General features: G+C 39.2%; 12 protein-coding genes across 12 annotated transcripts; 6 read left to right on the top strand and 6 right to left on the bottom strand.

The window, feature by feature from the left end:
- Positions 1–63: 63 nt before the first annotated feature.
- On the top strand, positions 64–2349 carry YCX1 (Ycx1p; the record flags this gene model as incomplete). The annotated part of the gene is made up of 1 exon (XM_033909182.1): positions 64–2349. One exon carries the CDS (start codon positions 64–66, stop codon positions 2347–2349), a length of 2286 nt encoding a protein of 761 aa, XP_033765073.1.
- Positions 2350–2663: 314 nt separating this feature from the next.
- Positions 2664–3647, bottom strand: HEM3 (hydroxymethylbilane synthase; the record flags this gene model as incomplete). The annotated part of the gene is made up of 1 exon (XM_033909183.1): positions 2664–3647. One exon carries the CDS (start codon positions 3645–3647, stop codon positions 2664–2666), a length of 984 nt encoding a protein of 327 aa, XP_033765074.1.
- An 864-nt stretch (positions 3648–4511) lies between these two features.
- RTN2 (Rtn2p) lies at positions 4512–5696 on the top strand (the record flags this gene model as incomplete). The annotated part of the gene is made up of 1 exon (XM_033909184.1): positions 4512–5696. One exon carries the CDS (start codon positions 4512–4514, stop codon positions 5694–5696), a length of 1185 nt encoding a protein of 394 aa, XP_033765075.1.
- A 302-nt stretch (positions 5697–5998) lies between these two features.
- On the bottom strand, positions 5999–7873 carry ACK1 (Ack1p; the record flags this gene model as incomplete). The annotated part of the gene is made up of 1 exon (XM_033909185.1): positions 5999–7873. One exon carries the CDS (start codon positions 7871–7873, stop codon positions 5999–6001), a length of 1875 nt encoding a protein of 624 aa, XP_033765076.1.
- Positions 7874–8374: 501 nt separating this feature from the next.
- MRPL11 (mitochondrial 54S ribosomal protein uL10m) lies at positions 8375–9124 on the top strand (the record flags this gene model as incomplete). The annotated part of the gene is made up of 1 exon (XM_033909186.1): positions 8375–9124. One exon carries the CDS (start codon positions 8375–8377, stop codon positions 9122–9124), a length of 750 nt encoding a protein of 249 aa, XP_033765077.1.
- A 336-nt stretch (positions 9125–9460) lies between these two features.
- TRM8 (tRNA (guanine46-N7)-methyltransferase) lies at positions 9461–10321 on the top strand (the record flags this gene model as incomplete). The annotated part of the gene is made up of 1 exon (XM_033909187.1): positions 9461–10321. The coding sequence occupies one exon, from the start codon at positions 9461–9463 to the stop codon at positions 10319–10321; it is 861 nt and encodes a 286-aa protein (XP_033765078.1).
- A 79-nt stretch (positions 10322–10400) lies between these two features.
- On the bottom strand, positions 10401–10967 carry MGT1 (methylated-DNA--protein-cysteine methyltransferase; the record flags this gene model as incomplete). Its single annotated transcript, XM_033909188.1, has 1 exon — positions 10401–10967. One exon carries the CDS (start codon positions 10965–10967, stop codon positions 10401–10403), a length of 567 nt encoding a protein of 188 aa, XP_033765079.1.
- Positions 10968–11188: 221 nt separating this feature from the next.
- On the bottom strand, positions 11189–13252 carry SPAR_D00470 (uncharacterized protein; the record flags this gene model as incomplete). Its single annotated transcript, XM_033909189.1, has 1 exon — positions 11189–13252. The coding sequence occupies one exon, from the start codon at positions 13250–13252 to the stop codon at positions 11189–11191; it is 2064 nt and encodes a 687-aa protein (XP_033765080.1).
- A 288-nt stretch (positions 13253–13540) lies between these two features.
- Positions 13541–14443, bottom strand: GGC1 (Ggc1p; the record flags this gene model as incomplete). The annotated part of the gene is made up of 1 exon (XM_033909190.1): positions 13541–14443. The coding sequence occupies one exon, from the start codon at positions 14441–14443 to the stop codon at positions 13541–13543; it is 903 nt and encodes a 300-aa protein (XP_033765081.1).
- Positions 14444–14800: 357 nt separating this feature from the next.
- ASF2 (Asf2p) lies at positions 14801–16435 on the bottom strand (the record flags this gene model as incomplete). The annotated part of the gene is made up of 1 exon (XM_033909191.1): positions 14801–16435. One exon carries the CDS (start codon positions 16433–16435, stop codon positions 14801–14803), a length of 1635 nt encoding a protein of 544 aa, XP_033765082.1.
- Positions 16436–17151: 716 nt separating this feature from the next.
- Positions 17152–20976, top strand: SEC31 (Sec31p; the record flags this gene model as incomplete). Its single annotated transcript, XM_033909192.1, has 1 exon — positions 17152–20976. The coding sequence occupies one exon, from the start codon at positions 17152–17154 to the stop codon at positions 20974–20976; it is 3825 nt and encodes a 1274-aa protein (XP_033765083.1).
- A 553-nt stretch (positions 20977–21529) lies between these two features.
- On the top strand, positions 21530–24184 carry SNF3 (glucose sensor; the record flags this gene model as incomplete). The annotated part of the gene is made up of 1 exon (XM_033909193.1): positions 21530–24184. The coding sequence occupies one exon, from the start codon at positions 21530–21532 to the stop codon at positions 24182–24184; it is 2655 nt and encodes an 884-aa protein (XP_033765084.1).
- Between the last annotated feature and the right edge of the window lie 79 nt (positions 24185–24263).

A 24263-nucleotide genomic window follows, 5' to 3' on the forward strand; every position in this document is an offset into this window, starting at 1 on the left:
GGCGCCTCTCTCCTTATCTTTGTTTGTAAATGCTAGTATCCTTTCATCAAATTTTGAAAGCAGATGCGTAAACCTTTAAGATGGCTAATAACAATAGCCTTCTACGTTTTGAACGTTATATTGATAGGCTATTCCCTTTCTAGTCATGGTTCAAAATCTGAGTTTTATCTGCATTCTGTTGTGCTTATTGAATGCTTTTCGTTATTAGGACTGGTTACCTCTGACTGTTTAACACCATCTCTGTCATATATTTCCAGTAATATATTCCATATCTCCGATAGAGTATCCGGCATGACTTTATTGGCATTAGGGAACGCGCTCCCTGATATTACTAGTACTTACCAGTCGATGAAATCCGGAGTAACTTCATTAGCCATTGGTGAGCTATTTGGTGGTATATTTTTTCTGTTAACTGTTGTAATTGGACTAATGGGCTGCGTAGCTACTATTCAATTTCAACATGGCAAGTCTATTGAAACTTATACAGAAGAAAGTTTTGACCAAAATTTGTCGTATGATAGAAGTCATTACATATTGGATGTCGGAATATTCACTTTTATGCTCCTAGTTTCCGGCATTTTTCTAGCAGATGGAAGACTGTACTTTTGGGAGTGTATCATTATGGTTTTAACCTATTGCTGTTGTGCTGCATATTTGATACAAAGCTATAAATATCCCTGTGATATTGATGACGCCTTAGAAAGAGAAGTTGTGATAAAAAAAACTACACTTGCAAATAGTCATGTGACTGTTCCGAATCACTTCACATTAACAACCACAGGTGATATCACATCTACAGACAATGAAACAAGATACATAAGATCCTTGGGGGATACACAGATTGATGAGGACAGCGCCGTTATTACCGAACCAACTCATTTTCCAACCAATTCTGTGGATAACATTTCGAGGTTTAATCAAGGTGTACCAGAAAGAAGGGATTTAATAAGACGTAGAATACGAGGATATTTACGATCACACTATCATGGATGGGTAAGAATGACTTTGCAAGACCTTTTAAATATATGGGAGAAGCAAAATCTTTTTAACAATGCAGTAAAATCGTTGTCTTTACCTTCCGATGATACTCATTTATTTACTGAAGCCTCTTTAGATGAAGAAGGGAGGCCGTTAATAAGGAAAAGGATAAACTCATTACAGCCTAAAGATTTTTACAAGTATTTGTCTCCGCAAAATGAGGAAAACTCTAATGCACTGGATACTGCGATTTCAGCTCCCCAAAATGAGCGCCAAAACTACTGTAATGAACCCACGAGTTTGTTTTTGACTGTGCCACAGAAAGAAAGCTCCAAGAAATCATTAAGTTGTGATCGCATCCCAAACTTGGTCCGAGGTAATATTATATTCAATGATGAGGTCTCACGTACACAGGATTCCACCAATGCTATGAACAGCATATCCGATGTTGTCGACAACTCCCTTTTACAATATGAGGGGGATAACGTAATTCTCGATGGTACATTATCTCTTTGTTCCACGAAGAGTAGAACCGCTTGGCAAAGTTTCCAGCTTTACAACTACTTGACAGATATGTCCTTGGAAATTGCTTTCTTTGAGTTCTTGTCATTATTAGTTACCACACCGGTATCAATAATTCTCTACCTTTCAATACCATCGGAAGCAAGACAAAAAGAACATGACTTACCCCTTTCGTACCTGCAAATTATTCAATTGATTGCTTCACCAATAATTCTCAACCAACTGATCATAGATGATTTTTCATATTGGTTGCTCATATTATCGCTTGTGATAGCCATCTTATTATATTTCAAAACTAAGACCATACCGAACAAGTTCAACTCGGATATAAACTTTACTGTAGCATTTTTATTGTCTTTGGCCTGTCTTTCGAAAGCTGTCCACATAATTGTAGTCACATTAACACATTGGATAAAAGTGTTTAATATATCGGAAACAATACTAGGTTTAACCATTTTTACATGGGGTAATTCGATTGGAGATTTGGTGTCAAATATTACATTTGTTAGGATAGGCGTTTTAGAAATTGCGATAGGGGCTTGTTTTGGCAGTCCACTTTTATACTTCTTATTTGGCGTTGGATTTGATGGGATTATGATAATGCTGGGCGACAAAACCGGGAAAATAGTGGATGGTAGAGATAATAGTATTTTAATGCGGCATATTGACTTTAAAGTGGATAAAAATTTAATCAACACTGGAGTCGGAATTCTGACCGCGTTTTTGATATTTACAGTTTTAATACCATTGAACGGCTGGAAGATTGACAAGAAGATTAGTATTGCACTTCTTACGTTGTATATACTTGTCACATGTATTAGTGTTTTTCTGGAGGTTCGCCAAGTGTGAATATGACAATGTAATTTAATAAATTAAGATTTCATTTTTTATATACAAACTATAATAAATATATTAACAACGAAGCTCGTATAAATAGTATAAAAAAACGGAGGTGGGAATTACATATTCTAATTGACAAAATATTTATGCAGTGGTCATTTAAAAATGGTCATTAAATTAAACAGGTAATATGAGAGAAATGGGAGGGAAATAAATAAGTATAAGAAAAGGGAAAGATGAAAAAAAAAAAAAAAAAAAAAAAAGAAAAAAAGGAACTTTAGTTAGTAGTAATAGAGTCTTTGGACCGATTAAGTTATTATTTTTCATTTAATTCTTTCTAAATTGATTTCATCCAGGATTTTTTTTGCACCATCGGCAATCATCCTTTCAGCTAGAATCTTACCGCATGCCATGGAATCTTCCTTAACATTTTCTATCAGCATTTCAATTTCGTCTTCTACGGCTTCGGTACCTTCCACATCAACTACAATGGCTTTCAATAGAAGTTTCTTTGTCTCCTCATTGTATTTAGATTCCACGCCAATGGGGACGGAACAACCCCCTTCCAAAGTTCTCATCAGAGCACGCTCCGAGAGGCAGCATACGGTTGCATTTAAATCGCAAATTTCGTCAAGAATCTTCATCATCTTGGCATCGCCCTTTCTAATTTCTATACCCAGGGCGCCTTGTCCAACTGCATGGTACATTGTATCTGAATGGAACCGCTGCGTAATTCTATTTTCCAGCCCCATACGCATCAACCCGGCAGACGCCAAGATGATACATTGGTATGGAGATTTTGGGTCGTCTAATTTTTGTAATCTCGTTTGTATATTTCCTCTGACACTTTCAAATTTCAAATGTGGATATTTTCTTTTCAGTTGAGCAGATCTTCTCACGGAAGAGGTTCCCACGATACCCCCGTTTGGAAGGTCATCTAGGGACTTATAAGCAGAGTAAAAGGGCATGACAAGACAATCAGTTGGGTCGACACGTTTGGTGATACCTCCCAGCTCAAAACCTTCCGGTAATAGGGTAGGCATGTCCTTCAGAGAATGAACAATCAAGTCAAGCTTCTTTGAAGGATCGTCGTGATAAAGGTGGTCTTCCAACTCCTTCGTCCATAAAGCTTTACCACCAAACGAGTACAAAGGCTTAAATTGGATCTGGTCACCAAGGGTTTGTAAAGTGAAAACTTTGCAGTCGTAGTCCGGATACTTTTCTTCGATCAGTTTTAAAACATGGTTGGATTGTATTACCGCCAATTTCGATTTTCTCCCACCAATATGCAGAGTTTCGGGGCCCATAGTACGTGTGTATTTATCAACTACAAAATTTATCTAGATTTTCTTGCCTTTTCCTTTTTCTATTGTTCTAGATACTAATACGGGATGAGAAGAACAGAATATTCAAAATGTAAAACAGCCCTGTACCATGCAAACACGAGCCTCAATCTGCCAATGACCTTGAATCCAAGCTATGTGTAGCAATAATACAGATGATTGATTGGCGTCGTTTATATAAAGCGTTCCTTCATTTTTTTCATTTTCTTTCTTTTTTTATGTTTGATTTTTTACTTTTTCACTTTTGAAAACTGCTGAAATTTTCGTAGCAAAAAAAAAAAGACCTTCATTGCTTACTCATCGGTTTCTTATTGGTCAGACGCTCCCCAGGGTCAATTGACAAGGAGAGAAGGAATGTTACATCCAGGAATTGCGACATAAAGATGTCCAAGAAGTCTGAACTGTCATACGAATGGCTATGCAAGGAGGATAGTACTGGTCAAGAAGACATCTTACCCCCGGTGCTGTCAGGGAGCAAAAAAATGACAAAAGTGGACGCAAAGTTAACTTGAACTACAAGGGTAGCAACAGAATGTCGGTGGTACCGGATGTGACAAAGCTCACTTGAGGTGCTTCTTGTTGCGGCATAGCAATAAGAGCGCAAGGCGTTTTTATGGAAAGGAGAGCGAGGTTAGAGGGTGACGTTTAGGCGCATAGGCAACCTCCCCTTATTGTTCACCCTTATTTCCACCCTCAAACGATAAAGCTTGTCTACATTGATGAAAAAAATGTATAAAAGGGATTGAAAAGCCGATCATGTGTGTAGCAACAGTAGTAGTTATACTTGTTCAATTGCTTGCTTGCACTTTTCCAAAAACTACCACCAACATGAATAAGAATACGACTACCAATAAGAATACGAATTTGAATAGCAGTAGAAACGCTAGCTCTCCCGATGAGGGAGGTCACCGAGACAAGACGGGATTGATATATTGGACCAATCCTAGCAAGTCAGGAGCGAGCTTTGTTGCGACCCTAGTGAGTTTATTGATCTTCAGAAATGTCAATGTTATTTCTGTTTTGCTTAAGATCGGATACATGGTCTTGTTCACGAGCTTTGCGGTGGAACTTTCTACAAAGGTGTTATTTGACAAAGGAGTAGTGTCCAGGTTTGGAATGCAAGAGTCTCCAGACATTGTTGGGGTCTTGAAGCCTCATATCGACCGCGGATTGGATCGCATGCCTGCGTTAGAAGACAGAATCAGAAAGCTAGTGTTTGCACACAGGACAAGGAACAATTTTACCATTGGTGTTTCCCTATACTTCTTGCACGGCCTATTTGCCATTTTTTCCATGAATACTGTTTTGATAATGACCACTATCTTTTTGTACACTGTACCTTTGATATACGACAGAAAGCAGGTTAGAATTGACCGTGCTATCGACAGAGTTAAGGACTTAGTTATTCACAGGTTCCACAAGAATTACAACAAAGTGGTTGAAAAGACTGAGCCATACATTGATAAGATTATCCCACCTCAAACTGACGAAAACAGCTACTCAACTTCTATTAGCAGCAAAAACAATTCTTCTACTTCTCAACGTAACAAAGGCGGCTTTACCTCTTCTGAGTTTGACAAAAAGGACAACACTGCATCTTCCAAAAGTGGTAAGGACAACCATTCTACTTCTCAATATAACCGAGCTGACTATCCAACTTCTCAGAATGAGAACATTGGCACGTTGAAATCTGGCAAACAGCAATTACCAACAGAAAAGGATTTCAACAACAGGCACGAAAACTTTAGTAAGCCAGATGTCAAAACATATGATCCAAGAACAGTTGATATTGAAGAAGAATTAGCAGCTCATCAGCGTGAACTAGAACAAAACCTAAAAGAGGGTGACTACAACCTAGTAGGAAGCAAAGAAATTCCAGACCCAATCACTGTTCCGGCTCCAACTAAACGCACTGCAATTCCCACCGAAAACCAATCAATTCCTATTAGCAAGAATAACGAAACCTTACACAAAACCACGCACGGCCTGAAGCAAAAATTGCAACATGCATAAACTAGTTAGTTTTTTCCGCTTTTCTCTTCATTTTTAGCTAATAGTTCATTTCCATTTCTTTTTCAAAGAAGTCATTTATCATCAACTATATATTTTACGAAGAAAAGATATCATTACAGCGATAAGTAGTTACAGTGTATTTTTTATTTAGTTTAGAATAATGAGTAAGTAACAACGCATTTCTTCTCTTTTTGGTTTTTTTTATTTTGTTCTCCTTTTATGTTTGAAAAAGGATGTTACAATATTTACTAATGTCCTGAATAATATTTGATTTTTTTGGCATAAATCGGGATGTGAATTCATTAATTCGTCAAATTTCGAAGAGCGTCAATCGCCTTCCTAAACCCCATTCTTGCGGCTCTCTGATAATATTGTTTGGCCATATTCAAATCGACTTCACAACCAATACCCTTTTCGTAGTAAAAACCTAAGGCAAACTCAGTGCGGGCTAGTTTACCGTCTGAACACTTGCTGCTCTTCAAGGCCCAGTTCAACGCCTCTATATTATTTGGTTTCAAAACACTTGCTGCACCCGTTAAATACCATCCACTTAAGGAGAGCATTGCCATCGGATTTCCTCTCGGCTGAGCAGCAGCTGCTTTGGAATACCAACATATGGATTTTTTGGCCACTACAGGCAATCCTAAGTCGCCAAATTCATAGCAGTTGCCTAATTTCCATTGTGCTAAAGGGTACCCAAAGTCTTTGGCACATTGCTGGTAATATTTTATAGCCAAATGAGAATCTTTTCGTACGCCGTTCGCAAATAATAGGTTTTGAATTTCCGATGGCAAAACACTGAACTCATAAATTTTGCCTAACTCATATAATGTTTGCGGAGAGTCACCCTTTTGGGCAGCTTCATCAAACCATTTAATAGCTAGTAATACATCAGTTTTTTGCATGTTTAGACCGTATAAATGGCTCATTCCTAGTTTGTACATGCATGCAGAATTTGAACAAACTTCTGCACCTTTTTGGTAGTATTGAAAAGCCTTCTTTATGCATTGTTCCCTGGTGGGTGATGGATCCAAAGAAGAAGTGCCTCTTTGATATTCAAAGCATATACCTGCACGGTAGCACGCATCTGAATTGTTCAACTTTGCGGCTTTACAATAATATTCCAGCGCCTTTTCGTCATTTTTAATGACGATATTTTTATTCTTGATAGGCAAATATGGTTGATGCGAATACAAAGTCCCCATCAAATACATGGCAGGGGGCCATTTTAAAGTAATTAATTTTGCGAGCACTTTGAATGAATGTTCCAAAATGACTTTCTGGTTTTTGAGCATTTCCTCAGGTCTTAAACTTCTTTTGAGTTTTTCTGCATTTATGTTATATTGCGATATGAAGTCTTCCTTAAAGGCGTATTCGAGTAGCGTTTCACACCATTGCATTTGTATCTCAGGAGTAAATTTTAAAGAGTCTGCAATAGTCTTCTTGTAAACTTGGTAAAAAGCTAATGCCTCCGGTGAATAGGAAGACAGTTTATCTTTACCACTTGAAAAGTCATTATCCTTTGTCTTCGCGATGCTGCTAGTGGTTGATTGGTTGGTTGTTTGTGATGCAACGGATGTATTATCCAGAGATCGTATGGGAACTTTTTCCTCTGTTCTATAAACTTTTTCTTGCAATATCCTAGATTCAGACTCCTCATAGGGTGGCGGCGCTGAATTATCCCTTACAGGCTCTGATATTCGGCCTCCACCGCTTATTGATGCGTCGTGTGCAGCTGGTGAACCCAAACTGCCTTTTGTGGAACTAAAATTGAAAGGAAGTTCATACCTATTACCAGTACTGTTAATACTGTTATTAGCATCTCCTATTTCACCTGCTGGCTTGTAATTGAAAATATCCATGCCATTATTACTATTTATAGTTACTGGTGTGCCTAATTGACCACCGTCAGCATTGCTGTCTGTGAAATTTAGCGCGCTCAAAGGAAGTGATAGTGAAGATGAGGAGGAAGGAGACGTAAATGGAATGGCTGGCGTGAGCTCAACTATAGAGTCATCCACCGGATAAGGTGCAGGCACTACATTTTGGGCGGGCGAAGCATGCCTATCAGAATTTACATTTCCTAGTTTATGCGAGGACTCCCGCACCCTTACTGGTGGAAACATATTAATGTGCTTGTCATAGAGGTTCGGTTGCGGTTGGCCCTGGTTAACCATTGCCTACTTAATTAAAACAAAGTATTAAAACGTGGTGATACACTCTGTACAAAAGAACAGAAGGAAATGAAAAAAAAGGAGTCGAAACCTACTTCATAAAAAGAGACGCTTCCAAATCCAGTCTCTACCACGTTCTTGTATAAAATTTGAGGAACTCAAATCAAATAATTGGGATATTTGCTTATCCTACAAGCCATAGCGTCCAGTATTGAGGTCCATCTCAAGCCATCTTTGATAATTAGTCGTCAATTTCAAAATTAGGTTATTGTTCATTTAGGCGATTAACCTAACATTTCACTATATAACCTATAGTTTAACTTTTAATTTTGTATCATACCCTAACGTATTCTAATAGTAGACCTAGGTCCAGATTTTTAAAAAAAGAGTAGAATTAAAGAAATAAACCCAAGAGAAAGAAGGTCAGTATAGTTGAAGAGAAAGGAAAAGCAAACGTTTCAGACCTTACTTGAAGTGCTTGAGCGCGGTGTATAATTACAAGTAATGTTGCGTTTGAGATTTATGCCTGGATGGATCCCCAGAAATGGGTTTTTTGTTTTGAAAGAGACAATTAGTGCGGCACATAAGAGATCTTATGCTCTGGCTTCTGAACAACCCTCAAGAAAGACAGTAAAACCGCTGGACTCAAGGAAGACGTTTCTCATCGATACATACAAACATTTAATGGAAAAGAGTTCCATGGTTCTCTTCGTCCATTACAATAATCTTTCTAAGACAGAAGATCACCATTTCAGATTCAAGATTAAACAGACAGGAGGGAAACTCACGAAGGTAAGAAACAACTTGTTCGAAGTCTACTTGAGAAATTCACATCTACCCGATCCATGTGGCTTTGTGAGGCGCAAAGAACAAAACTGGAAACACCCCCTCTTGCCACTATTGAAGGGTCCCACGGCCACCATTACGTTCGAAGACACTAACCCCCAGCAAATTGCCAGGCTGTTGAAAACCTTGCAGACAGCACAAGACAAGTTGTTGGTGATTGGTGCCAAAGTGGAAAACGAAGTTCTGGACGTGGAAAAGATAAACACTTTTAAGACTCTCCCCACAAAGCCGGAAATGCAATCCCAGTTAGTTAGCGTTTTGCAAATGCTCAGTGGGTTGGGGTTGGTTCGTACATTGGAAAAAGGTTCGAATGCGCTTTATTTGACACTAAAATCTCACCATGACAACCAAAAACCCAAGGAGGATGTGGAGACAAGTGCGGACGCAGAATCAAAGGGATCAAAGTAAAGAGGAAAATCCCGCAATTCGACAAGTTTTATAAAGAATTTACTATTCAATCATGTACATATATCATCAAAAAAAAAATAAAAAGATAATAAAGCGATAATAGTAAATATACTTTAATCTATATATTGACGTCAAAATTACCTTTTTTTTACCTTTCTTACCTTTTTGCATATCTCAGCGACCGTCGAAAAAAAAAATGAAAAATTTTGGTGATGACTTAACCAAAAAAAAATCAGAATATCTCTGACATTTCACATTATTGAGTGCTACAAGACCTCGAATTAGTATACCTCCAGAAGCTAACATAGGACATAATTTCAAGCATTTATTACTAAAATGAAAGCCAAGCCACTAAGCCAAGATCCAGGCTCCAAGCGTTACGCATACCGTATAAATAAGGAAGAAAATCGTAAAGAGTTGAAGCATGTCAAGATTGATGAAAGTTCTTTAGTGCAAGGGGGTCAAAAGATAGATTTGCCAAAAAAGAGATATTATCGTCAGAGGGCGCATTCCAACCCATTCTCAGATCACCAGTTAGAGTACCCAGCATCTCCCCAGAATATGGATTGGTCTAAATTATATCCTTACTACAAAGATGCAGAAAATGGTCAAATGACAAAGAAAGTGACTATTGCCGATATTGGTTGCGGGTTCGGTGGGTTGATGATAGATTTGTCACCAGCCTTCCCTGAAGACCTGATCTTAGGGATGGAAATTCGTGTGCAGGTTACAAACTATGTGGAGGATAGAATTATTGCTTTGAGGAACAATACAGCCTCAAAACATGGATTTCAAAATATTAATGTCTTGAGAGGTAACGCTATGAAATTCTTGCCTAACTTTTTTGAAAAAGGTCAGCTTTCTAAAATGTTCTTTTGTTTCCCCGATCCTCATTTTAAACAAAGAAAACACAAAGCAAGAATCATTACTAACACCTTACTAAGTGAATATGCATATGTTTTGAAGGAGGGTGGTGTCGTGTACACAATTACCGATGTTAAAGACTTGCATGAGTGGATGGTAAAACATTTAGAAGAGCATCCTTTATTTGAACGGTTGAGCAAAGAATGGGAAGAAAACGATGAATGCGTGAAAATAATGAGAAACGCCACAGAGGAAGGTAAAAAAGTGGAAAGGAAAAAGGGTGACAAGTTTGTCGCTTGTTTCACAAGATTATCAACACCAACCATATTGTAACGTAGATCAATAACTAGAACAATTTCCCACATATACATAACTATTTTTTATGTTTATTTTTTAAAAATCCGTTATCTAACTACACCTTATTAAGGCTTACCTTATTCTCCTTTTCATTATTCAATAACTGTTCTTTCAGTTTACAACTCCATTTATATCCGGTCAATTTTTTGTTGCTGCCAATGATTCTATGGCAAGGTACTAGCAATGCCAGGTTATTTGAACCACATGCCCTACCGACAGATCTTGCAGCAGTTGGCTTCCCTATTCTCTTTGCAATATCACCATATGTGACGACATGGCCATGTTCCACGTTTAAAAGCTCATTCCATACCTTACGTTGAAATTTTGTTCCAAACAGAAACTCAAAGGGAATAGCGTCCGTTGGTAATGGCATTTTGTTTCCTAGGCATATCTTATAATTTTCCACTGATTTCTTATATATTTCTGTGTCTTTTAGCTCTTGCAAATCGTACCTTGTATTCTGTTTCTCGTGTTTTTTCAAGAAGGCTTCTACTTTTGCTAACAGGAAAGGCTTATCATTACCTAACGAGGCAAAAACAAGGTTTCGAGTTTTTTCCCTAAACACCAAAAGTGCACCAGTCACCTCAGTCTCGATATAAGTATAGTAAAGTAGTTCCTTCATCACTAAGTCCATTCGGCCTAAAAATGTAGTCGTCTTTCAATTATTTTTGAGTATACGCTATTCATTATTTTGTCGATCTCCTTCGTTTCCACTGGGTTTAGAATGTCACAGCGGACACATAGCGCCGTGCCTTTTTTCTTATGATCATAATTGGAATATATATGTTGAACAAAACTAAACATTTTTACTTAAAATGAAGCAAATATCTTTATGAAGCCGTACTAGGCAACTGCTATGTCTCCAGGGGAGTTCTGAACCTCACCTGAGCCCGATTTATTAGCAGCAATGTCGTCTCTGATATTCGGGTCAGTTCTATTATGAAAGCTGAAAAACTCGCCTGTCCTTGATGGTCCTGAATCAGATGTGATAAAATAAACATTTTGTGCAGATCCATGTGTCTGGTTCGATAAACCTCCGTCTTTGGGTAGAATTTGCTCATTTTGAATCGACGAATATGCTTGGTTATTTTGTTTAATGCTGCTTCCTAGAGTATTTATCTGGTACGCGGAAAAGGATGGTGATGACGAGAATTCAGAGCCAGTATCGTCAAAAACATCATCATGGTTGCCACTGCTGTTTCCAGCAGAATCGTCATCTGAATCTAGCCTCTCGTCACCGGTTACGATAGGGAAAATCTTTAGCACAAATATAATAGAAATAAAGGAAGATAAAGACGGGATAAGGTAAAACTTCCAGGACAGACGGTCGATAAGTATAGGTGTTATTAAACTAACAAACCACTTAAAAAACCAATAAAAGTTTGATATTAGCAATATCACCGGTGCCTGCGATAAGTGGGGTAAAAGCTCAATGGTCATAACCCAACCTATGGAATCCCAACTGATGAAGTGTGTAAAAAGGAATACAGCAAACAGTATTGATATATACCTTGTCGTACTCTTGGGAAACAAATCTGTAAAAGATATGGTAAATAGCAATACACACATGACAACCGAACCTAAAAGTATATTCATTTTCTCTTTACGTTTCCGCAATACCATGGGGAAGTAAGCTAATATTACGGTGGTGTAAATTAAAGCGTTGAGCCCCGTTAAATAAATTGATTTTTTTTCTCCTCTCCCCATTTGTTGTAATATTAACGGTGAGTAATATAAGAAGGCATCAACACCATTTGATCTTGTAAGTAGTTGGAAACCTATCAACATTTTTATTATTGAAGAAAAATCATTTAAAATATATGCATATGGATATGAGTTTTTTTGAAGATGTGATTTCAATAGTATGTCTCGTTTCAGAACTCTAAATTTCAACTGAGTCTGGTTTTCCTCGAAATTTCCATCATCGAATATATTCGATATCAAAACTAACGCTTCCACATCATTCTTTTGCTTTAAAAGCCAAGAAGGGGATTCTAAAATGAGGTAGAACGACATTAGGTTTAGTATTATTCCAAGTAGCACATGTGTTGACAAAGGGTATCTCCATGCAAAGCTCAAATACCTGAAAGCACAATTAATCCAAATTCCGAACGAATATGCAATGACACTAGAGACGCACTGGATAGAAATGAATGTTCGTTTTCTTATATATGGAAGAGGAAACTCGAATTGATAAATTATTACCATGGAAAAGGCAAACCCCATACCTACTCCGAGAACGAATCTACCCAGTAGTAAACACCATTGATTTAGAGCCAGGACCTGGACAATGGCGCCTAGAGAATATATCATTGTGCTTATTTGAAGCATTTTTTTCCTGCTAGAAGCCTCCAGGACACCCGAATACACGAACAACGAGGCCATGAAGGCACCTAGATTAACAACGCTCACAATATTTCCTAGTGGAGAAGTCAGTGGGTAATGAAAATATTTCTGGAATGACAACGTCATAACATTTCCAGATATGAGACCTTGGTCCAATCCCGATAGCGACGAAACTAGCACCACAAAAGATATAAACGAAGCACGCAAAGTTCGACTAGAATGCCTTTTTTTCTTACTTCGTAGTTGTGAGATTTCAGCCTGTTGTAATAACTGGCGGTATGGATCATCCATTGATAATCTAGGGGTATGTTCAGAAAGCGGCAAAACCACAGTAGCGTCGCTATCCCTATAAAGAGAACCACGACGCGAGCTGTGAGCTGTGATGTTATTCTCAAATCTGAATATGTCAGGGTTCTTGTGGGGGAGTGAAGTTAGTGCGGTATCATCCTGTTTACTGTTGAAATCCTGTGCTAGCTGATGTGCTCTATCAATATGCGCCGAACTACTAGCTTCTTGAGCAAGTGGTTTATTTAAACGTGACATGCTTGATGGAGGTTTCATTTTGTTTAGACTGAGATGGTAACAGGTTGCTCTGTAGTGCTAAATTTAGCGCTCGTCCTTATGTTTATCCTTTTTGTCCTGAACTGGGCCAGAAGCCCTTTAAAGTAATCTTTTTTTTTTTAAACTACGCGGCTGACATATACCTGGCACGATAATATAGCTATCATATTGAAAAAGTAGTTGATCAAAAAAACAGGAAATAATACATAGATACAAACTCATATTGGTATATACATTTTATATTCACAAGCTGAATGCTAAGGAAAAAAGGTAAGAAGTTCATATTCTTCATTTGCTCAATAGGTTATCGAATTTAGGAATCAACGATTGAGCCAACGCAAATGAGAAGACCAGTTTTGGACCCGTTGTTAGTAATTTAGGCGTTAGACCCTTGAAAAACGCAGTTATACCTTCGTTTTTTAAAGTGTTTTTAACAATCTTCAACCCACTTTCAGGATTATCAAAATTTCTATTCTGAATTCTTGTCTTGATGACATCTAATGGGGCAGAAACAATTAGGGAGGAGCAAGCACCGACTATGGAGGAAATGAAATTCTGAGACCAAGTAGCTTGAGAGTAATCTTTCAAACCCAATATATACTCCTTGGCAAATGCATTACCACCAAAAAGCGCAAACGAACCGGGGGCATTTCTAGCAGCGGTCCACCCCCAGCCCCTATATAAGTTGAACAGGCCTTCGTCTCTCAAAATTTTGACAAAACCTCTGCCCTTGAAAGATTCGGGATTAGTCTGTCTCTTGATCTTCAACACGTCCAGCGGCAAAAGAACGATTTCACCAATACCGATCAAAGAACCAGCAGCAGCAGATCTCATTGCCTTACCAGTCTTCTCACCGAATAGATTATCAAAATCCTTTTTGTAATGCTTGTTTAAAAACTCATTAGCAAAAGGCTGGCCACCATACTTATACACTCTTTGTAAGACTTTGTATGATGCAGCGTAACCAAGACCCGGGAACAAAGTAAACAAACGTTTGCCCAAAGGTTCACTGAAATGATCACGAAAAATAACACGGTTCAGTTCATGACTAGAGGATATTTTGGTGTGGTTGGACATCAGTCTTTTGGAGATGGTGTCCACAGGATGGAAGACTGCAATTTCCATTATGCCTGCAGAGGCAGACCCCAAAAGACGAGCTAATCCTGACTGCTTCTTATCAGTATGAGGCATTTCCCTTTTCTTGATATTTTGTAAGATTCTTTATCTGATATATGTCAAAAGATTAACTACTAACCATCAAAAGAGACACACGATTTATATAGTCACCTCTATATATCTATGTTGTCGCATTGTAGAAAATGTGACAGCAAAATGCGAAATGACTCACGAGTTTTGTTTTCTCGAGCTTTATCAAAACTGTGATCGTTCTTTAATTTTTCATTTTCTTTTTTTTCGGACAGTGGCGGCGGTACTAAATGCCATTGGTCTACCAAGAAACTGTGGCAACGAAGATTAACGGTGGTATATTTAGGACGGATCACGCTTTATATATAGACATATGCCGTAATGGTCTCTGCTGTTTCGTATTTACTTATGAAGTCTTGAAGAATGGTTTGAATCCTTCGAGTTTTGTGCCTCAGGAGATGTTGATGTGTCTAGTGGGACTAGTTCATCTGTCACTAATTTTGGCACATCATCTTCCTTCGCATTCTCTTGACACTTATCTTTTGGATGAAGCTGATCGTTGTCCGTAAGCTGCTGTGAACCAGCGTGTGTATGTTTTGGCGCCTTTGGCAGCGTTTTCAAAGTCAAAGAATTTAGATTAATGATGTGTGGTGGTTGCAGTTTTGAAAAGTAAGGTACCCTCGATAAATAATCAGGATTCAGTTTTGGGGAGACTAATACTATGTTTTTTTTAGAACATGATTGCCCGTCTGGGGCCGCTAATAGAAGCCGTTGGGAAGTGCTGTCAATTTTCTGATGGTAAGAATGCTGGGGTAAGAGCGGAGGAGATCCAGGTGCACTCGTTACAGTGGATATGGGCTGACACGGTTTCTCGTTGCGAAGTTCTTGACACTTATTACCAACTGGAAGCATGTTCAGATGATGTTTGCCTTGAGTTGGTGGCAATCTTTGGACTAATAATTGCACGTAACTCTGCAGTAGTTTGATGGTACTATTTTGTTTTTCTAAATGCAAGTGAGTGGTTCGGTTCTTCTCGTCACATATTTTCTTATGCAATCTTAGTTCTTGCAGCTCCTTTTCCTGAATGGCGAACAAATCCTTCAGGTGGTTTTCCTCAAAAGGGTCCACCAGAGTCACATTGGTGAGCGTTCGTACTTGATCTTGCGGTTCCATTTGCCTTTGTGTTTCTGATTGATGCGATAGTTCGGCTTGCAATGCTTCAATAGTCTCCTTCTGGTTGGCGATGCTTTTCTTGTATGATAATAATGTGCGGTTGGTTTTGTCAACAAGCTTAGGAATACCCTTTAGATAGTCGTCCTTCGCTTTAACCTCTTTTTTTAAGAGCTCTAGTGATTTGGTTGCCTGTAGCAGTTGTATTTTCAAGTTATCTACTTTGATCTGGGAGTTTTTTTTTACGTTCCTCAATTCTCGCTTCACTTTGGCCAACTCTTTTGAGGTTTCTGCCTCGAACACTTCACTATCAAAATTTAGTTCGAGCCCTTCGTAATATTTTTCATAAAATACGTGAATCTCATCCAATTTGGTATTCACAGTGCTCTGCACATTGTTGTAATCCTGTAACTTGGCGCAAATTTCTTTCTTGAGATTAACAAGCAGACCGTCTTCATCGTGGTTGTGTTTTTTATCGTTAGGGACCAGCCGGAGGAGTTCCATTTTCTTCTTAGAAAAGCTCTTCTGGGCTTTTTTCAACGCGTTGTTCTCATCCATAACACTCTTCATTTTTCCATATAAACTAGCCATTTTAATTTCATTACTCATGATTTCGCTGGACAATAATTTGGTGCTAGACTCCAGAACGGCTTCGTTTTCTCGATAGTAGCTGACCAAGGATTGCAGCTTCTTGACTTTGCTTTTCATTTGCCCCAAAGATGGCTTTTTTTGTACTTTAGAACTACCCAGGCCCTTCGTCACAGCCGCATATTCTTCATCCGGGTTGAAAGATGAGCTCGACTCTTGATCGCTACCATCTATCACACTGCGAGTGATGGAGTCTAAGACTCCGCGGTTTTCTGGCATAATCAATTAATCTTGGCCTCTTTCTCTCTTTTTTCCATCAATCGAAGCTGCGTGCAAACCATCGCAGATGTTTATTTATTTGTCACCTAGATGGATGTGTTATTCACGCGTCGCGTCGCTCCTGAAAGACATGAAAAAAACGCTTTTACAGCCTTGCTAATACTAACCTCCCAGAGGATCCTCTCCATTGCTATGCGCCAGACCTACCTTAATAGGTGGTCTCATAATTTATAGTATACACACTTACATACCCTTCGAGTCAAGGAAAAGGTTGTGTTCAAAAAAAGGGGTGCAATTGTATATTTACAATTGGCGGAAATCTACTTGCTATGCTTTCTTCACCTTTCCCTTCTTCTGGCTAACACTATACACATCAATTGACTATAGATTTGACTTATCTTGCTACTAAATCATAGAAATATTTTTTTCATCTATCCCCTTCCATCCCCTTTGGGTGCTACCCCTTCAATGTGAAATATCACCATATACGATCGGACCGCCCGAGAACGAAAAGTGAAAAGAACAAACAAGTCGTGTCAGATCCATTCCTCTATTCCTGTAGTCGAGTTGTGTTCTGAGTTTCTACGTCAAGATCCAGCACTACTTCGCTACTATAGGTGTAGAACATTAGGACAAGGCAAGCTTCTACGATAGACACTTTACTCGCACATATTTTCCTTTGTCCCCGTTTGCTCTCCCTAATTGAACAATAAAAGATGGTCAAACTTGCTGAGTTTTCTCGAACAGCCACGTTTGCGTGGTCACATGATAAAATACCATTATTGGTCTCTGGTACCGTATCTGGTACTGTGGATGCTAATTTCTCCACTGATTCATCTCTAGAATTGTGGTCTCTGTTGGCTGCTAATTCAGAGGAGCCTATCGCTTCCTTGCAAGTGGATTCCAAATTCAATGATTTGGATTGGTCTCATAATAACAAGATTATTGCCGGTGCTCTGGATAACGGCAGTTTGGAATTGTACTCCACAAATGAAGGAAACAACGCTATTAACTCATTGGCCAAATTCAGCAACCATTCTTCCTCCGTGAAGACCGTAAAATTTAACGCAAAGCAAGACAACGTTCTTGCCTCGGGTGGCAACAACGGTGAAATTTTTATTTGGGACATGAATAAGTGCACTGAATCACCCTCCAATTACACTCCATTGACACCGGGCCAATCGATGTCGTCTGTTGACGAGGTCAATTCCCTAGCGTGGAACCAATCTTTGGCCCATGTTTTTGCATCAGCCGGGTCGTCTAATTTTGCATCTATTTGGGATTTGAAGGCTAAGAAGGAAGTTATTCACCTAAGTTTTACTTCTCCTAACTCAGGTATCAAGCAACAACTGTCCGTTGTTGAATGGCACCCAAAAAACTCCACAAGAGTGGCAACCGCTACTGGCAGTGATAATGACCCATCCATCCTTATCTGGGATTTAAGAAACGCCAACACACCATTGCAGACTTTGAATCAAGGTCACCAAAAGGGCATTTTGTCTTTAGATTGGTGTCATGAAGACGAACATCTGTTATTGTCCAGTGGTAGAGATAATACCGTTCTCCTATGGAACCCTGAGTCAGCCGAACAACTGTCCCAATTCCCAGCTCGTGGAAACTGGTGTTTCAAGACCAAATTTGCACCAGAGGCTCCGGATCTATTTGCCTGCGCCTCCTTCGATAACAAGATTGAGGTACAGACTTTGCAAAATCTCACAAACACTCTGGATGAACAAGAAACTGAAACTAAGCAACAAGAATCCGAAACTGATTTTTGGAATAATGTCTCCCGGGAGGAATCAAAAGAGAAACCAATTGTTTTCCATTTACAAGCTCCAACTTGGTATGGAGAACCATCTCCAGCAGCTCATTGGGCATTTGGTGGGAAACTGGTCCAAATTACTCCAGACGGTAAAGGTGTTTCCATAACAAATCCAAAAATATTAGGTTTAGAGTCAAACACTACTTTGAGTGAAGCTTTGAAAACTAAGGACTTCAAACCATTAATAAATCAAAGACTTGTCAAAGTTATTGATGATTTCAATGAAGAAGATTGGAATTTATTGGAAAAGTTATCGATGGACGGCACTGATGAGTTTTTAAAAGAGGCTCTTGCATTTGATAATGATGAATCTGATGTACAAGACGAAAGCAACAATGAAAAAGAAGACGACGGGGAAGAATTCTTTCAACAAATTGAAACCAATTTCCAACCCGACGGCGCTTTCTCTTTGGCTGATAATGTCGAACAAACTATTTCCAAGAACTTGGTTTCCGGCAATATTAAGAGCGCTGTGAAAAATTCCTTAGAGAATGACTTACTTTTGGAAGCTATGGTGATCGCATTAGACTCGGATAATGAAAGGCTAAAGGAAAGTGTCAAGAACGCTTACTTTTCAAAGAATGGATCCAAATCATCGCTGTCGAGAATACTGTATTCCGTTTCTAAGAGGGAAGTTGACGATTTAGTTGAAAACTTGGATGTCTCCCAGTGGAAATTCATCTCTAAGGCCATTCAAAACTTGTATCCAAATGACATTGCTCAGAGGAACGAAATGTTGATTAAATTGGGTGATAGGTTAAAGGAAAATGGTCATAGACAAGATTCTTTGATCTTATACTTGGCTGCCGGATCTTTGGATAAAGTAGCTTCAATCTGGCTAACAGAATTCCCGGATTTGGAGGATAAATTGAAAAAAGATAATAAGACAGTTTATGAAGCTCATTCCGAATGTTTAACTGAGTTCATTGAAAGATTCACCGTCTTTTCCAACTTCATTAGTGGAAACTCTACCATTAATAATGAGCAGTTGATCTCCAAATTTTTGGAATTTATCAACTTAACTACTTCTACAGGAAACTTTGAACTAGCCACTGAGTTCTTAAACAGTTTACCAAGTGACAATGAAGAAGTTAAAACAGAAAAGGCTCGTGTCTTGATTGCTTCCGGTAAATCATTGCCGGCACAAAATCCTGTGACAGCAACAACGACCAGCAAAGCTAAGTATACAAACTCTAAGGCCAATAAGAATGTTCCCGTACTACCAACTCCTGGAATGCCTTCTACCACATCTATCCCTAGTGTGCAGGCACCATTTTACGGTATGACTCCGGGCGCACCTTCAGGTGCTCTACCTCCAAAGCCGTACGTTCCAGCCACCACCACCACTAGTGCACCTATTCATACAGAAGGCAAGTATGCTCCACCACACCAACCTTCAATGATGTCACCTTTTGCCAAAACAAGTAGCTCGACCAGGTTGAATTCATTTGCTCCTCCACCTAACCCATATGCTACCGCAGCAGTACCTGTAGCAACCGCATCTACTACGTCAATTCCACAAAACTCTTTTGCCCCAATACAACCTGGCATGCCTATTATGGGCGATTATAACGCTCAATCTAACTCTACTCCTTCACAACCACCAATCAACGCTGTATCGGGTCAAACGCCACATCTCAACCGTAAGGCCAATGACGGCTGGAATGACTTGCCTTTGAAGGTCAAAGAAAAACCATCTCGGGCCAAAGCTGTATCTGTTGCACCTCCAAATATTCTATCAACGCCAACACCATTAAATGGTATCCATGCACATGCTACTAGCACCATGCCTCCTCCACCGCTTTCGAGAGCACCATCTTCCGTGTCAATGGTATCACCACCTCCTCTACACAAAACTTCTAGAGTCCCATCCTTGGTTGCAACATCTGAATCCCCAAGAGCATCCATATCAAATCCATACGCTCCTCCTCAACCATCACAACAATTCCCAGTAGGTGCCCCTTCTACAACAAGCCAAACGTCAAATGCTGCTCAGGCAACTTCATCGAACCCATATGCTCCGCCACCACAGCCAAGGGTAGCAACACCATTGTCTGGGGGCGTTCCTCCAGCTCCATTGCCAAAGGCCTCTAATCCATATGCACCAGCCGCAACTACTCAACCCAACGGGTCTTCCTATCCTCCAACCAGTGCGTACACTAATAATCATAGCATGACCTCTCCTCCACCTGTTTTCAACAAGCCTCCCGCTGGCCCCCCTCCAATTAGCATGAAGAAGAGAAGCAACAAGTTAGCTAGTATAGATCAAAAGCCATCCCAAGCCGCTACTTATCCTCCAACACTTTCAAGTTCGGCCTCTCCATTGCAGCCTTCTCAACCGCCAACTTTGGCTTCTCAGGCAAATACCTCCACTGAGAATGTCAGCCATGAAATTCCAGCTGATCAACAACCCATTGTTGATTTTTTAAAAGAAGAACTGGCTCGCGTAACACCATTGACCCCAAAGGAGTACTCTAAGCAATTGAAGGATTGTGATAAGAGATTAAAGATCCTTTTCTACCATCTGGAAAAGCAAGATTTATTAACCCAACCAACAATCGATTGTTTACATGACCTGGTCGCATTAATGAAGGAAAAGAAATACAAAGAGGCTATGGTCATCCATGCTGATATTGCTACTAACCATGCCCAAGAGGGTGGTAACTGGTTGACAGGAGTGAAGAGGTTGATTGGCATAGCTGAAGCGACTTTGAACTAAATTCAATCCTAAATTTTCAGTATAAAAATTGGACGTACTGGTTTTGTTTTTTTATCTTATTATGTCTTATAGTATTATATTTATATATTTATGTACTTATCTTTTTATGTTTTAACCTAATCAAGCTCACAATTAGAACACGCTTAACAATACTTCTAAAAGCCAACCAACGCTTCTTATTTTTTTTCTTACAGCCTTTCCCTCATGGTTAACCATGTACACCTCGAGCGGCAAATCTCCGGGGAAATTTTAAACTTGCCGCATCGCACATTTTAAAGAACAAAAGGAGGAGGAACTGTCAATTGTTCTATAATCTGGGGAAATTTGGTCACAATGAGAAAACTAGCCAATAGTCCTATCCTCAGTGAATTGCATAGTAACTACTTACACACCAAGAGATCTTAGGGCGTATAACAAACATTTCGCTGCAGAAAAACGAGAGAGAGTCATTACTAGTTGACCTCAGAATAGGAACTAAACAGAAAAGTTTTTGCTAAGGACCTTTTTAAACAGAAGGATATGCCTTTATTGGTATAGAGAGAAAAAGTTATAAATGGATCCTAATAGTAACAGTTCTAGTGAAACATTACGCCAAGAAAAACAGGGTTTCCTAGACAAAGCTCTTCAAAGAGTGAAGGGCATAGCACTGCGACGAAACAACAGTAACAAAGACCATACAGCAGATGATACAGCAAGTAGCATACGGACTCCAACAGGCTTGCAATTGCAGGATTTGGACAGGCAATCTAATATGACATCTATGTTTACGGACGACATTTGCACCATAGACGATAACTCAGTCTTATTTTCAGAGCCTCCACAGAAACAATCTATGATGATGTCCATATGTGTCGGTGTCTTTGTTGCAGTTGGTGGATTTCTATTTGGTTATGATACAGGTCTGATCAATAGTATAACATCCATGAACTATGTGAAGTCACATGTAGCTCCTAATCACGATTCGTTCACCGCCCAACAAATGTCCATCTTGGTGTCTTTTTTGTCATTAGGAACTTTTTTTGGAGCTTTAACTGCTCCATTTATATCCGATTCGTACGGTAGGAAGCCTACTATCATTTTCAGTACAATCTTCATCTTCTCTATCGGAAATTCTTTACAGGTAGGCGCTGGAGGAATCACATTATTAATTGTAGGAAGGGTCATTTCAGGCATCGGTATAGGCGCAATCTCAGCCGTTGTTCCATTATATCAGGCAGAAGCTACGCACAAATCATTAAGAGGTGCCATTATTTCTACCTATCAATGGGCCATAACCTGGGGTTTGCTAGTGTCAAGTGCAGTGTCTCAAGGGACACATGCAAGAAATGATGCATCCTCATATCGGATTCCGATAGGATTGCAATATGTTTGGTCGTCGTTTCTCGCTATCGGGATGTTTTTTCTACCAGAGAGTCCGCGTTATTACGTTTTAAAAGACAAGTTAGATGAAGCAGCTAAATCTTTATCGTTTCTGAGAGGTGTACCAGTCCATGATTCTGGGTTACTGGAGGAATTAGTTGAAATAAAGGCAACATATGACTATGAAGCATCTTTTGGTTCTTCTAATTTCATAGATTGTTTTATCTCGAGTAAAAGTAGGCCGAAGCAAACTTTAAGGATGTTTACGGGAATTGCTCTTCAAGCATTCCAGCAATTTTCAGGTATCAATTTTATATTTTACTACGGCGTCAATTTCTTCAACAAGACAGGAGTCAGTAATAGTTATTTGGTTTCATTCATAACCTACGCTGTTAATGTTGTCTTTAATGTGCCTGGCTTATTTTTTGTGGAATTTTTTGGTAGGCGTAAGGTCCTAGTTGTCGGGGGTGTTATCATGACTATAGCTAACTTTATTGTAGCTATTGTTGGTTGTTCCTTAAAAACTGTAGCTGCCGCAAAAGTTATGATAGCATTCATATGTTTATTCATAGCTGCCTTTTCCGCCACATGGGGTGGTGTTGTTTGGGTTATTTCAGCAGAATTGTACCCACTGGGTGTGAGATCTAAGTGTACAGCTATATGCGCTGCTGCTAACTGGCTTGTAAACTTTATTTGTGCTTTGATTACCCCTTATATTGTGGATACAGGGTCTCATACATCATCGTTAGGTGCAAAAATATTCTTTATTTGGGGCTCCTTAAATGCAATGGGGGTTATAGTGGTTTACTTGACCGTTTATGAGACGAAGGGTTTGACGTTAGAAGAAATTGACGAATTATATATTAAATCATCCAGTGGAGTTGTGTCGCCAAAATTCAATAAAGATATTAGAGAACGCGCACTGAAATTTCAATACGATCCTTTGCAAAGATTGGAAGACGGCAAGAATACTTTTGTTGCTAAACGAAATAATTCTGATGATGAAACACCAAGAAATGATTTTCGAAATACGATATCGGGGGAAATGGATCATAGTCCCAATCAAGAACAAGTTCATTCTATTCCTGAACGTGTTGACATCCCTACTAGCTCAGAAATACCTCAAAGCCCCGAAAATATTAATGGCATTGCAGCTCCTATAATACCTCCTTTGCAAGACATTTCAATACCGCAAGCGCCAGAACTTGTTGAAGTTCAAACCAAGTACGTGGACTTAGGAAATGGTCTGGGTCTCAACACGTATAATAGAGGGCCTCCCTCACTCTCGAGTGATTCAAGCGAAGATTACACAGAAGATGAAATAATCGGGCCCTCATCCCAAGGCGATCTAAGCAATAGAAGTACTATGAATGATATTAATGACTATATGGCACGTCTCATCCACAGTAACTCTACCACAAGTAACACTACAGATAAATTCTCAGGTAACCAAAGTACAATTCGTTACCACACAGCTTCCTCACATTCGGATACTACTGAAGAAGACAGCAATTTAATGGATCTGGGAAACGGGCTTGCTTTGAATGCTTATAACAGAGGTCCACCTTCAATTTTAATGGATTCCAGTGATGAAGAAGCAAATGATAATGAGGAAATTGATAATGTGGACTCAGTTCAAGATTCAGTTGGTATGAAAGAACGTATGGCGCAGTTTGCGCAGAGCTACATTGACAAGAGAGGCCCTCCGGTACCCGAAACTCCATCTTATGTTTTGAGCACTCCTCTCCCTGTGTTGGCTGATCCCAATAAAAATAATAATGAAGACCCCCACTCGAGTGAAGAGAACTCGACTAATCAACCTGTAAATGAAAATAATGATAAGAAATAATTAATATAATGTTATTCGACGTATTACTTAAGCGAATATGAACTATAATTCTAACCATGTAAAAAAAAAATTGTAACTT

This window comes from Saccharomyces paradoxus, chromosome IV (genome assembly GCF_002079055.1).
Source record: "Saccharomyces paradoxus chromosome IV, complete sequence".
In the NCBI taxonomy this organism is placed as follows: Eukaryota; Fungi; Ascomycota; class Saccharomycetes; order Saccharomycetales; family Saccharomycetaceae; genus Saccharomyces; species Saccharomyces paradoxus.